Source organism: Oncorhynchus mykiss, chromosome 31 (genome assembly GCF_013265735.2).
Source record: "Oncorhynchus mykiss isolate Arlee chromosome 31, USDA_OmykA_1.1, whole genome shotgun sequence".
NCBI classification, from domain to species: domain Eukaryota; kingdom Metazoa; phylum Chordata; class Actinopteri; order Salmoniformes; family Salmonidae; genus Oncorhynchus; species Oncorhynchus mykiss.
The window spans coordinates 21,364,917-21,378,946 of record NC_050571.1 but is presented as its reverse complement, the minus strand read 5'-3'; the positions used below and the strand labels follow the sequence as shown (position 1 = coordinate 21,378,946).

Below are 14,030 nucleotides of genomic sequence, written 5' to 3'. Positions count from 1 at the left end.
TTTCTCCAAAAAGTATGATCTATGTCCCCATGTGCAGTTGCAAACCGTAGTCTGGCTTTTTTATTGCGGTTTTGGAGCAGTGGCTTCTTACTTGCTGAGCGGCTTTTCAGGTTATGTCGATATAGGACTCGTTTTACTGTGGATATAGATACTTTTGTACCTGTTTCCTCCAGCATCTTCACAAGGTCCTTTGCTGTTGTTCTGGGATTGATTTGCACTTTTCGCAAAGTACGTTCATCTCTAGGAGACAGAACATGTCTCCTTCCTGATTGGTATGACGGCTGCGTGGTCCCATGGTGTTTATACTTGCATACTATAGTTTGTACAGATGAACGTGGTACCTTCAGGCGTTTGGAAATTGCTCCCAAGGATGAACCAAACTTGTAGAGGACACACAATTTTTTGTCTGAGGTCTTGGCGGATTTCTTTTGATTTGCCCATGATGTCAAGCAAAGGGGCACTGAGTTTGAAGGTAGGCCTTGAAATAGATCCGCAGGTACACCTACAATTGACTCAAATTATGGCAATTAGCCTATCAGAAGCTTCTAAAGCCATGACATCATTTTCTGGAAGTTTCCAAGCTGTTTAAAGGCACAGTCAACTTAGTGTATGTAAACTTCCAACTTCAACAGTACATCTATTACTTCAGTATTCCTGCACATTGTTTTTTTGTGTGCTACATTGATATGTACTGCATTGTTGTACTGTACTTGTGCACGTGACATTAAAACTTGAAACATGAAACCATGGTCAGAAATCATACTCTCTCTGATGTACATAGTTTTCTGTTGTCAGAAAACCACCTAGTATTACACTCCTGGCCTATGTTTTGAGAAGTAGCAATTCTATCTGCTGGACTAAATTACTCTTTACCATGTTTCCTGAATGAGCGCACTCATATTTCGTCCCCATAAGAACACAAATATACTTTTTATTTTTCACAGTTTCTCTCCACCTAAGAAAAGAGAAATTGGTCACACTGATCTGGGGAAATAGCAGGACAAAGCCCATGTGAACACATCCAATTTCATGATGAGTTATGAGAATAAAATAAACAGGTCATGGGGTTTCCACATGGGTAAGAAGGTAACCGAGAGGCTGGAGTATGGAGGCAGAACTGACAGGCCTAGCTGATAAGGCAGGGGAGAGAGAGAGAGAGAGAGAGAGAGAGAGAGAGAGAGGGAGAGAGAGAGAGAGAGAGAGAGGGAGTGAGTGAGGGGGAGAGAGAGAGGGAGTGAGGGGGAGAGAGAGAGGGAGTGAGGGGGAGAGAGAGGAAGAGGGAGAGAGAGAGAGAGCAAGGGAGAGAGAGAGAGAGAGAGGGAGTGAGTGAGGGGGAGAGAGTGAGAGAGGGAGTGAGTGAGGAGGAGAGGGAGAGAGAGAGAAAGAGAGAGAGAGGGAGTGAAAGAGGAAGAGAGGGGGAGAGGGAGAAAGAGAGGGGGAGAGAGGGTAAGGATGTGCATGGCCCATCATCTTTCTCAATGTTGACTTAACTGGCTGTGGAAAGTGTTACAATATTCCAATGAGGTTCGGAGATGCATGACCGTGGTAACTCGCCTCTCACAGTGACAGCAATGACTGTTAAATTTAGCCTGAACGCAATGTTCTTTCATGAGAGGCATTTTACTTTGAAATGCATTTTAAAATATTTATGACCAGGTTGCTGGCTGTGGAGGGAGAGAAGAGGCTTTTTTTGGTCATGGTGGTTTTTGGGCACAAATCTGAGCCTTTGCCAAGGCTTAGCCTCCCTCCATTCTGATTTATTATTGTACTGTACCACTACTATACTGCAGGCTATTCAGGAGCAGATTGGCCCTACAGGCTCTTTCAAGGCCTTGTTGTTGCCTCATTTCAAGTTTTAAGTTTTAAGTTTTATTAGTCGCATGTATGGGATACACATGGTATACACCGTCCAATGAAATGCTTGCTACAGGTTCCTTCTCGACAATGCAACAACAATAAGAAATAATATAAGATAAGAATACGAACATAAAGTAAATGGCTCAGTAGAATAGAAAAAACATTTTAGAATAAGTATAATACAGGAAGGCACAATTTATAGTCCAATATTTAGAGGAGGGAAGGAGGGGATGGGGGGCAAGTTTATTTGTATATGTGTGTATATGTGTGTGCATGTGTGCGTGTGTGTGTGGATGATTGTGTATCAGTGTGGGTGTGTGCGTGAGTGAGTGCATGTGTGCAAAGGTGCAGAGAGTCAGTGCAGGTGATCAGTCCAGATCAATTATGTTTTGGAATATTTTTTGAGCAGTCTGATGGCTTGTAGATAGAAACTGTCTATGAGCCTGTTGGTATCAGGCATCATGCTCCAATACCATCTTCCCGACGGTAAGGGAGTGAAGAATTTGAGGCTGGGGTGTGTGGGGTCCTTGATGATGCTGCAGGCTTTCCTCGGGCACAGTTTCGAGTAGATGTCCTGGATGGGTGGGAGCACGGTCCCAGTGATGCACTGGGCTGTCTTCATCACTCGCTGGAGGACCTTGCGGTCGTGGACAGCGCAATTCCCGTACCACGTCATGATGCAACCGGTCAGGATGCTCTCGATGGTGCAACGGCAGTATTTGGAGAGGACCCGGGGTAGCAAACCAAATGTCTTCGGCCGCCTTAGGAAGTAGCAACGCTGTTGCACCCTCTTGACAAGAGTCGTGGTGTTGATGGTCCATGTCAAGTCCCCAGTGATGTGGACGTCAAGGAACTTACAACTGCTAATTCTCGCTATTGCAGTCCCGCTGATGTGGACGTCGAGGAACTTACAACTGCTAATTCTCACTACTGCAGTCCCTCTGATGTGGATCGGGGCATGTTCCCTTCTCTGCTATAAATGGCTAGCAACACCATTTATATTCCTTCTCTACAGGGGCAATGCTCTTTAAGGGTGGAGGGGCAGTGGAATTGAGAACAAGGACAAGCCCCCTGCCCCCTGGAAGCCTAAGTGTCCTGAGTGACATCTCTGTGTGCTTGAAGCTAACTAACGCAGGCCTTGTCTGACCCTGACTCGGCTCACCACCCAACCAGCAGCACCCTACATGGCATTTGATCCAACAGGTCAGCACCCCAGGCAGCTTGTAAACCATGTGGAATCCAGCTCCAACATTACACCACTCATGCACGCCTAGTGCTTAGCTTAGCAGAAGGGCATGTGAGTGAGTGAACAAACAATGGCTCAGTTAACTGACAAGACAAGCATCATATTCTCCCTGCCAATTCACATCTCACTGAAGCAGATGTCTTTCAGCTTAGCAGATCACGTTAGCTTGCTGCTACTGACTAAATTGTGGCTTTGTAATGCTAGTTCGTTGAATACTGTTGTTTAGTGAAGCACAGTGCTGTTTTGGTCTTTGAATTGCACGTAAAATAACTGTGTGTAGCAACGGTTATCAAAATTGTTAAGGTTCTAATATATGCAATAGTTGTACAATGGATGAAGACACCTCAAACTTTAAGAATTTTACAATCCATCATATATTGACTGAATTATAGCACATTAAATATTTTACTGGCACAGACAAATAATGAATGGAAGTTCAGGGATTTTGGTGGGAATTCAGGTATTACATTTGTTGTCAAATTGAATGTGTTTTCTTAGAATGCACTCATAAATACATATAAAAATATATATATTGTGTTAAAAAATGATATGTGCCTCATTTGCATAAAACCACAGGGTGGATTTGCAAATCTGAATAGATTAACATAAAGAGGAGGAACATGGCCGCAAACACTAAAAAACAGCTCTGTCTAGGCTTACCTGCAGTCACCTCCACTGTCTAGACTGCCTCATAAATTACTGTTGTTTTCATGCTCAGTTGCAAAATTCAACAAGTGTATCAGGATACCCTCAGATTAAAAAACAACCACTTGGCTCTAGATTACACCTATGTATACACAGTGCTGAATTTGTAAATCAGGAGGTGCCAGAACAAAAAGTGAGCGCTAGAGTGAGGTGACCTGGGGAGTTCTGAGGTACAGGAACACATAAAAAAAAAATCACATTTATGATAAAACATTGCATGCTTTATCGTCACATTTGCTAGTGGCATAGAGCAGTACACCAGAGGCACTTACAGAAGTTGCACACGTGGAGAACATTTTTAGTAACCTAGTGTCTGTGAAAAATGTTGCCTTTTATAAATGCAATTCTACTTCATTTTTACATGACTGGAGACTTTGGCAGAATATTGTTTTTAATACAGCACAAATGATCGAAATGGCAGGCACTAACAAACTGAAAATCAGAGGAAAATTAAAATGACCTCGTCTTGGAATCATCAATAACCTAGGACTATGTGTGTGGATACATATTGCAGGCCACAATATGAGGAGGACTTTATAGTCCTAAAAATGCTTTACAGTTTCACTGACTGACCAATGATGCACAGCTCACTTGCTGGTGATAGCCGATGCGCTCATGCCAAAAGCCTATCTCTCTTTCTCTCTCTCTTTTGTAAAACAATGTTTGGAAGTTGATCAAATATTTGGTAGCCGAAAGCATAGAGTTGTCTCTTTTCAGAAGGAGCCATTTGCTTTCCAACCTGTGTTTTCCCTCAATTGTATTTGAAATATTCCTGTTTTGTCTGCATGCTGTTTTTTTACTGACAGACGTTTACTGACAGCGCGTTCCCGACTATAGGCTATTATTCCATGTTATTGGGCTAGAATCCGCAGCTAGGCTATTTTAAAAATAAGCTATTGATCCTGGCTAAATGATAGGCCTTCTCATGGTGTAGTAGGCTATTCTGAATTATTTCATTTATTTCAGCAGTGATTCTATAAATTTGGCAAATATATTTTAATTGATCAGGTGTCCTGCAGTTCCTACAGAACCCTTCTATAAGGAAATATTTTATGGATTACAATAATTTAGAGATGAGGGTTGCAGGCTCATGTCTATCAGAACAGAGAGGGATCATAGAACATGAATCTCATTCTAGTTATGTGAGAGATACTGGCGCACTTCTCACACAACGACGGCAACGTGTTAGTCTCAAACATAGGTTACAATGTTGCGCAAACCATCAATTACGTTTTTGTGGGGGCAGGGGAATTAACAAAGAGGTTATCTGAATAAACTTTGATATATTCTGTGAAAAGTGAAAATTATTGTTTGTGCCATGAGAGGTACCGGATCTGGCCAAATAGGTTCCGGAACAAAACAGTCCAAAACGGAGAGGTGCCGGATCACGTTCCGGCAGGATCCAGCTCAAATTAAGCACTGTAAATACAGTTGAAGTCGGAAGTTTACATACACCTTAGCCAAATACATTTAAACTCAGTTCTTCACAATTCCTGACATTTAATCCTAGTAAAAATTCCCTGTTTTAGGTCAGTTAGGATCACCACTTTATTTTAAGAATATGAAATGTCAGAATAGTAGAGAGAATTATTTATTTAAGCTTTTATTTCTTTCATCACATTCCCAGTGGATCAAAAGTTTACATACACGCATTTGGTAGCATTGCCTTCAAATTGTTTAACTTGGGTCAAATGTTTCGGGTAGCCTTTCACAACCTTCCCATGATAAGTTGGTGAATTTTGTCCTATTCCTCCTGACAGAGCTGGAGTAACTGAGTCAGGTTCATAGGCATCCTTGCTCCCACACACTTTTTCAGTTCTGCCCACACATTTCCTATAGGATTGAGGTCAGGGCTTCGTGATGGCCACTCCAATACCTTGACTTTGTTGTCCTTAAGCCATGTTGACACAACTTTGGAAGTATGCTTGGGGTCATTGTCCATTTGGAAGATCCATTTGCGACCAAGCTTTAACTGATGTCTTGAGATGTTGCTTCAATATATCCACATAATATTCCCGCCTCATGATGCCATCTATTTTGTGAAGTGCACCAGTCCCTCCTGCAGCAAAGCTGCATTTTCTGGAATGTTTAAAGGCAGAGTCAACTTAGTGTATGTAAACTTCTGACCCACTGGAAATGTGATACAGTGAATTATAAGTGAAATAATCTGTCTGTAAACAACTGTTGGAAAAACTACTTGTGTCATGCACAAAGTAGTTGTCCTAACCAACTTGCCCAAACTATAGTTTGTTAAAAAATAATTTGTGGAGTGGTTGAAAAACAAGTTTTAATGACTCCAAGTGTATGTAAACTTTGACTTAAAATGAACATACTTTACATTGTTTGCAAGATCAGACACTATAATCTGAGTGTTAATATTCAGAAGGTGCTTTCATTTCAGCTCATCTAAATTGTAAACATTTAATCTGTATTAAATGATTACTTTTTCAGTTCCCCATAAAATCTTTCACCTCTTTCTTTGGGTGTAAGTGTCGAGACGATGCGTTAAATCGCAGACAACGCTTTTTGAGTGACCCATTCAAAATGGGTCACTCAACCGAGACTGCTCTTCTCTGTATCACAGAGGCCCTCCGCACTGCCAAAGCTGACTCTCTTTTCTGTTCTCATCCTCCTAGATCGATCCGCTGCCTTCGACACTGTGAACCATCAGCTCTTCCTGTCCACCCTCTCAGGGCTGGGCGTTTTGGATTGCATCCTACCTGGCAGGCCATTCCTACCAGGTGACGTGGAGAGGATCTGTGTCTACACCACGTACTCTCACTACTGGTGTCCCCCAGGGCTCGATTCTAGGCTCTCTCCTTTTCTCTCTACATATCAAGTCACTCGACTCTGTCATATCCTCACATGATCTCTCCTACCATTGCTATGTAGATGACACTCAACTACTTCTCTCCTTCCCCCCCTCTGACAACCAGGTGGCGACATGCATCTCTGCGTGCCTGGCATATATCACAGCTTGGATGTCGGCCCACCACCTCAAGTAATATGCTCGACAAGAAAGAGCTGCTCTTCCTCCCTGGGAAGGCCTGCCCGCTCAAAGACCTCTCCATCACGATTGACAACTCCACAGTGTCGTCGTCCCAGAGTGTAAAGAACCTTGGCGTGACCCTGGACAACACCCTGTTGTTCTCAGTAAACAGCAAAGCAGTGACTCACTCCTGCAGGTTTATGCTCGACAACATCCGTAACGTATGACTCTACCTAAGTCCTAATGGAGGCATCTCCTGTCTGGACTACTGCAACTCGCTGTTGGCTGGGCTCCACGCTTGTGCCATTAAACCCATGCAACTTATCCAGAATGCTGCAGCCCGCCTGATTTTCAACCTTCCCAAATTCTCCCATGTCACCCTGCTCCTCCACACACTCCACTGGCTTCCAGTCTAAACTCGAATCCACTACAAGACCATGGTGCTTACCTACGGAACAGCAAGAGGAACTGCCCCTCCCTACTTTCAGGTTATGCTCAAACCCTACACCCCAACCTGAGCACTCTGTTCTGCAACTTGTGGTCTCTTGGCCCTCCCACCCCTTTGGGAGGGCAGATCCCGCTCAGCCCAGTCCAAGCTCTTCTCTGTCCTGGCACCCCAATGGTGGAACCAGCTTCCCCCTAAAAGCTAGGACAGAGTCCCTGCCCATCTTCCAAAAGCACCTGAAACCCTACCTCTTCAAAGTGTATCTTAAATAAATGGTGATAGGGCTGTCGATCATTCTGTATGGTCTAGTATGGGCTACTATCAGTTTTAGTTCCATTTCTGGAACTGTTGTGTGTAGTTTCCAGGTGTTTATGTCCTGTTTATAGAGTAGCTAGAGTCAGACTCATAGAGAGCTGCCTGCCTATTGCAGTCCTGAGGCTCCAGCGGATTGGCTCTGTTTCAGAGTGGGGCTAGGCAGGCAGGCAGGGTGAATGAGCTTGGGGGTTGATTTCACACTGCAGTTGGCAGCTGCTTTTCCTGCATTCGGGACCCAGCACACACCCCAAGGGTCAGACTCACTGGCCTGGAATCCCAGCCTGCCTGACTGCCTGCTGCATGACAGAGGCAGCGGAGGAGGCACAAGCCCAGAATGTGAATAAATAAATCCATCTCACGTCACAGTGGATGCCAGCGTTTACACTGAGGGCTGATGCATCACAGATACACAGTGATACCCCCACTATGCTACGGTGATAAATGGTGTGTCTTTGCAGTGCATCCGGCTGAGTGTTTTATCACTGAACTACCAAACCTTGAGAGGAAGGGACTTCAGAATATTAAATGTAAGAGTGCAAAAGTTAAACCTTTCCGCTCACTGCAGCTGATTTCAGATGCAAATCGTGGCCAGCTGTCAAACTGTTTTTGGAACTGTGCACATACAATACACACATGCACATAACAATATACAACACATTCACACTGTAACCAGACACACCCAAACACGCACGCACACAAACACACCCAAACACACGCACACACACGCATTATGCACACACACACACACACCCAAACACACACTCACGCACACACAAGGCATGGGGGGCTTACCTGTGACTTTGAGTTCCGTGGTCCTCCTCACCACCCGGCTGCCATACTTGAGCTCACAGGTGTAGTTTCCGCCGTCGTCCTCCTGCACCTCAGGAAACCAGATGTTGGTGATGTTCACCATGATGGAGCTCCGCCACGTCCTCTTCTCACACTCCTAGACAGACAGGTCACATTAACATCACACCATCACACAGTGTTATACCGCGTCAGTTTCATCTTGTTCCATATCTTTTCCATATCTAACTCACAGTCATTAACTACCGATTCATTATGCTACGTTTAATTACGTTTATTTAGTGGATCAGGGCTAATCTTCTTGGGTTCATACACAAGGACTATACAACGCTTCTGAGAATAAGAGTGATTCGTTACCTTATACCAGGTCATCTGGGGCTGCTTGTAAGGGGCGAGGTAATCCTCGATGTCGGGGCAGTTGATCATCTTGCTCTTAGTGATCTCGGCTTTCTCCAGGTGACGTATTTTACTGTTGAAGCACAGGCCCTCGTCGTTCTCCTCTACCGCCAAGGACATGGACACCTTCATGCAGTAGGTGGAGTTTCTGCAGGCAGGGAACACAACACAGGAGGCTTTATGTTTCCCCAAGTTCACCTCTAGCCAACAATCATCACAAACACACAGAAGCACACATCGATTTCTCCACGGGGTTTCATCTGTGAACTAACAGAGCTCTTAAACACTGCCATTCATTTCATCAATGCATCCCTGCCTGCCTGTGATGATGTAAAGTGGGGCCTCTTTTTACTTTTTTTTGCCAACAACATCAAGAACAACAGGCAGTTTGAACATGGAGGGTATCGGAATGGAATATTTCAAAATGCTTCAATTAGTAAAGAGATGCGGCTCCCCCTGAAGTGGCAGGAGCACATACTGTATGGGGAATGAATGTGCATATCATTGCACTAGGCAGGCACCAGTGAGAAGTACAAGTCTCCTTCAGGGAGGCCTGTGTCAGGGCACATGACCCCTAGCTCAACACATAGCTACTACCATGGCTACTACACTAGGTTCCCATTGAAAATGCATGAGGGCTTTCAGGCATGGGATTGCCCTCCAGTGGCATTGTGTGTCAGCCTCTCAAACGCTAAGGCCCCCTGAACTTCCGCTAGCAAGTTCAGCCTGTTTAATGCCAAGATTTTACTTTTCAGCATGAAACATTTAGCTGGTTTTAGACTTGGACATCAGGCAGGTTGTGTATGTGACTGTGTGTGTATGTATGTGTGTGTGTGTGTGTGTGTGTGTATTGAGAGAGGTGGCCTGACATGTCTGCTATGTGTGTGTGTGTGTGTGTGTGTGTGTGTGTGTGTGTGTGTGCGTGCGTGCGTGCGTGCGTGTGTAGAATTCCTAGTCTCAGGCAACAGGGATAGAGAGTATATATGTTCTGGGCTATTTTATTTATGATCTATGACTAAAAAACTGTTCACAGGGCACTTGCTGTGTCTGGTGACAACGGTCTCATATTGTGACGAATAAAAAGCCAAACAACAACAGACAAACAGGGGACAGATGTGGGAAGTCACTCAGGACAAATGAGGATCTGTTACTGACAATTAGCCCAGTTAATCAGGCTGCATAACTATTGTGCTATCCTGATAAGACTGCTTCCACTTCATGAATAATTAATCTCTCACTCCTGCCATTACTCTCAAGTAGCCTTGTCTACACCTCACCAGTTGAATTATATGCTTGATAAAAAAGGGATTTCTGTGTGCTCGCGGTTCCTGATTACACCTGTTAATGTGATCTTCAATGAATCTAACACACGACAACCTTCAAGATGTGGCCCACCCAGGTGGGTCAGTGTTTCATGGGTCAGCGTGCCCGGGCTCTTAGCTTTCTTGAGACATTGAATAAGCATTCTGAACACCCATACGCCTGAATGACTTCCTTCCATGTAATTTCCCCTACACAGGAGCCAAACTGTGTAAATGCCCTCTTGGCAGAGGTCAACCGTGCATCAGGCTCTTTCCACTGTAGATCTCAGTAAATGACTGTAACACATGAACGGTGCTAAGTAGTTTCCTATATCGTTGGGGGACCGCTCTGACACCGCAGCCATGGAGGTCAATGCAGAAGCCTTTCATTGCAGTGACCTGACTTTGGAACTCTGTGGGGTAAACATCCACAGACAGACAGAGAGACAGAGAGCGACTGAGGCTCCGCTGCAAGTAGGTCACTCATGTTGTTCTGTTTTGCTGCATTTCCTGTTTGTCCTAAGAACCACCTGAGAAAGTAAATAGCCTCAGAACATCTAGAAGAGTCTTGTCTGGGGAGAGCAGTGACACCGTAGCTCCCAGTCCTGGCAGAGGAGACATAGAGTACACAGTACTGCTCTCTGGGGCACCCTGCCACCTGCCCTCCTCTCACACAGAGAGAGGATAAGGAGGAAGTTGGAGATTAAACCATATGATTAATTCACTGGTAATGAACCTCATTCTTCTTCCTTCTTCCACAGCCCTTAGCGCTCATATAACTCTCTCTGTGGAAGATGGGCCTAGGAGGACCCCAGTGCCAATTATACTGACTGACAAAGTGTTGCTCTATGAGCTTCATAGAAATTAGCACTGTCTGCCACTATGATTTGACCTGTTTTCATTTTGGACCATCCGCTGAGATGGCCTATACCACAGAGAGCAGCATCTTGGCACTCTTGTCTAATACTAACACTCCCTTTTTATTATACATAAGGGATGGTTCGACATGGAGGAAAATGGGGGAGGGTCATGCCTTTTCAATTTCAGTCAGGCGGGGGTTAAGTATTTTTTCAGTCCAGGGGAGGGTCATGTAATTTGCAATTAATTACATTTCTATGTTTCTCAGTGTCTAAAATATATTTGCTAATTAGGTATTATACAGGGGATCTTCCTTTAAAAGTTTTGAGTTTATGACACAACCGTTTGTGGTAGATGTTTGCAGATTGTGGTAAATTACATCATTCTGGCAACAATGGCAATCTAGGAGAACACAGTCTTCCTTCCAGCTGATGGCAAAACTCAAGTCACACTGCATTATTTCTGCCTCATGCACCAATTCATGTTGTTACTACCATGACCAGAAAAAGTGAAATATTCCTCTATTAAAAAATACATTCAGCTAATAATAACAATGGAAGCTTATTGGAACACTTTGCAATACTCATTCACTACAGCTGCAGTGCTGGTTGTAGGGTGAGTGGAAGTAGGGTGAAGGTGCATTTGATGGTTTATAAAAGTGTTGAACAAAGTGTTGACAATGCTGAATAACAACTTAAACATTGACTTTGTCACACCCTGATATGTTTCACCTGTCCTTGTTATTGTCTCCACCCCCTTCAGGTGTCGCTTACTTTCCCCCAGTGTATTTATCCCTGTGTTTCCTGTCTCTCTGTGCCAGTTTGTCTCGTATGTTTCCAAGTCAACCAGTGTTTTTCCCGTTCTCCTGCTTTTGCTATTCTCCTTTTTCCAGTCCTCCCGGTTTTGACCCTTGCCTGTTTCTGTACCCGCCTGCCTGACCATTCTGCCTGCCTTGACCACGAGCCTGTCTGCCACTCTGTACCTCCTGGACTCTGATCTGGTTTTGACCTTTGAGCCTGTCCACGACCACTCTTGCCTACTCCTTCTTGGATTATTAAACATCTTAGACTCCAACCATCTGCCTCCTGTGTCTGCATCTGGGTCTCACCTTGTGTCATGGTAACGTCCTCATAAAAACAGTAGCTCTTTGCTGTATTCGTTGAGTCTCTCTCTAGTCATGGTTTTAACTGCTGTGTGTTCCAAGCCTCTTTTTACAGTCTATGGCTCAAGGAAACCAGGGGAAACTGTGCAGACACGGTGATCTGAGCTATTTGATTGGCAAGCTGTAGGCCTATGGGTGCACTTGCTTTGCTCTCTGGGCCTGCCGGGTAGTTGGAGTTCTACCTTCAGACAGATGAAATGGTTCAAAATAGGAAAACTTTGCATTCCAGGCACTAGGACTGCTGAATCACCAGCGCGAAGCAAAGAAAAAGGCTTTATCGTTCTTCTTTTAAAGAAATGTTTGGGGATTGACGAGGAATGCCTTCGATTGGTGATCATTGCTATAGGCTATTAGTGTGGTCTCAATCGAATGATCCATCATTTATTTCAATAAAAACAATATGTTTCTTGACCATGAAGAAGTTATTTATCAGAGTTATTGACCTCACAATATTAGCCAGTTTCGAGTAACTTCCATTGTGGTGCTGAAACTTGAAGCACAATCAATCAGAAATGGACAGCTCATGGTTCTGGAAGAAGGCAAATTCAAGTAGACATAGTTCCTTTAGACCATACCTATTTTAATTGGACTTTACTAACAACCAGAGGGCTGAGTGTTGGAGCCTATTTCTTCCTATTTAAGAAATAAGAGGTAGACCTACCAGTCTGACAGACCAAATTAGGCTATAGGCTGCTATCCTTAGATTTGTTGGCCAATTCCTCCACCCACCATGAACTCTTTAAATACCTGACCTCCGTGTCAGTGAACTGCTTGGTGTGTTAAATTAAAACCAGGACTCAAATTGAGGGGGTACAGCATGTGAGGATATGACCTTATGTTAAAGAAAATCGCAAAAAGCAGGTTTTGAAGAAAATTAAAAGGATCTGATTATAAGAAGTGATTTATAACGCCGCTTCGGTCCTTTAACGTTTAGAGGCTACAACCTTCAATACCCGAGGAGACAAAAAATGGACTTAATCTAATTTTGTCACGGAAGATGTTTTAAACCCAGACAGCTTTTAGGGAAACATTTGTGACCCACTGGGCACATATTTAATTTCAATGTCTATTTCACGTTGGTTCAACATCATTTTATTGGGTTAAGCCACAGAAGAAGAGTAGCAGTAGCTAAAGCTTACATTTTTGTTTGCGTCGGTAGGACTACTCTGCCTGGTGGAAAAGTAGGTCTAACTTCTGAAAGTACCATGCTCAGATTCATAATGACATCTCAGATTGAATTATTTACAAATGGACAGTTTCATTAGAAATAAGACATAGTTCTTATCTTATTATAAGGCTATCTCTCTGTCCATTCTTAGCCTGAAACTTTAGTCATTTGTGTGCTATTAAAAAGGATTCTGCTGTCTCCAGTCATGTAAAATGACATACAACTGCATGAAATGCATTTATAGAAGGCACATTTTTCTCGTAGCCGCAAATATGATGGTAGATTCATGCAATGCTTTTCCTATAAAGGAGATCTTTCCACCCACAACTTTCTGGCCCGCAGCCCTGGCCCGCAGCCCTAATTTCTACGTTGCCATGTAAATGTTTACAGGATGAAGAACAGTTTCTAAAACTGCATTTCTAAGGCTCTTGTCTGTCCAAGAAGTGAGGGTAAATGGTAGACATGTTCTCTGCTATCTACTATGTTTTCAGGATTATTTTGGGTATAGGGGAGGGTCACTTGTTTTTTTTCAAGCATTCAGGGAGGGTTTCGTTAAAATATAGGGTAGGGCCAACCATTTTTATTTCAGAGAGGTCCAATTTTCTCCAGATAAGCCTTTAAAAAAATAACGTACACTCCCTAATGAGAAGGCACTTGTCCATCTGTGTAAGGTTCTGTATATATTTTCTTAGTCAACCTTGTGTTCTGTTTTGTTGTGTTCTTGAACGTAACCCTGTTTCTTTGTGTTCTTGAACGTAGCCCAGTCTTTCATTTTTGTTCA

At 43.7% G+C, this 14,030-nt stretch overlaps 1 protein-coding gene across 1 annotated transcript in view; it reads right to left on the bottom strand.

The window, feature by feature from the left end:
* The window catches only part of LOC110504767 (X-linked interleukin-1 receptor accessory protein-like 2), a 432,915-nt gene that overhangs the window by 170,096 nt on the left and 248,789 nt on the right, over window positions 1-14,030 (bottom strand). The window contains exons 4-5 of the mRNA XM_021583579.2: window positions 8,722-8,908; window positions 8,350-8,503 (exon numbers count right to left, since the gene is read on the bottom strand). Of these exons, the coding sequence (XP_021439254.1) occupies window positions 8,350-8,503; window positions 8,722-8,908 (341 nt within the window). The remainder of the gene's footprint in view (window positions 1-8,349; window positions 8,504-8,721; window positions 8,909-14,030) is intronic.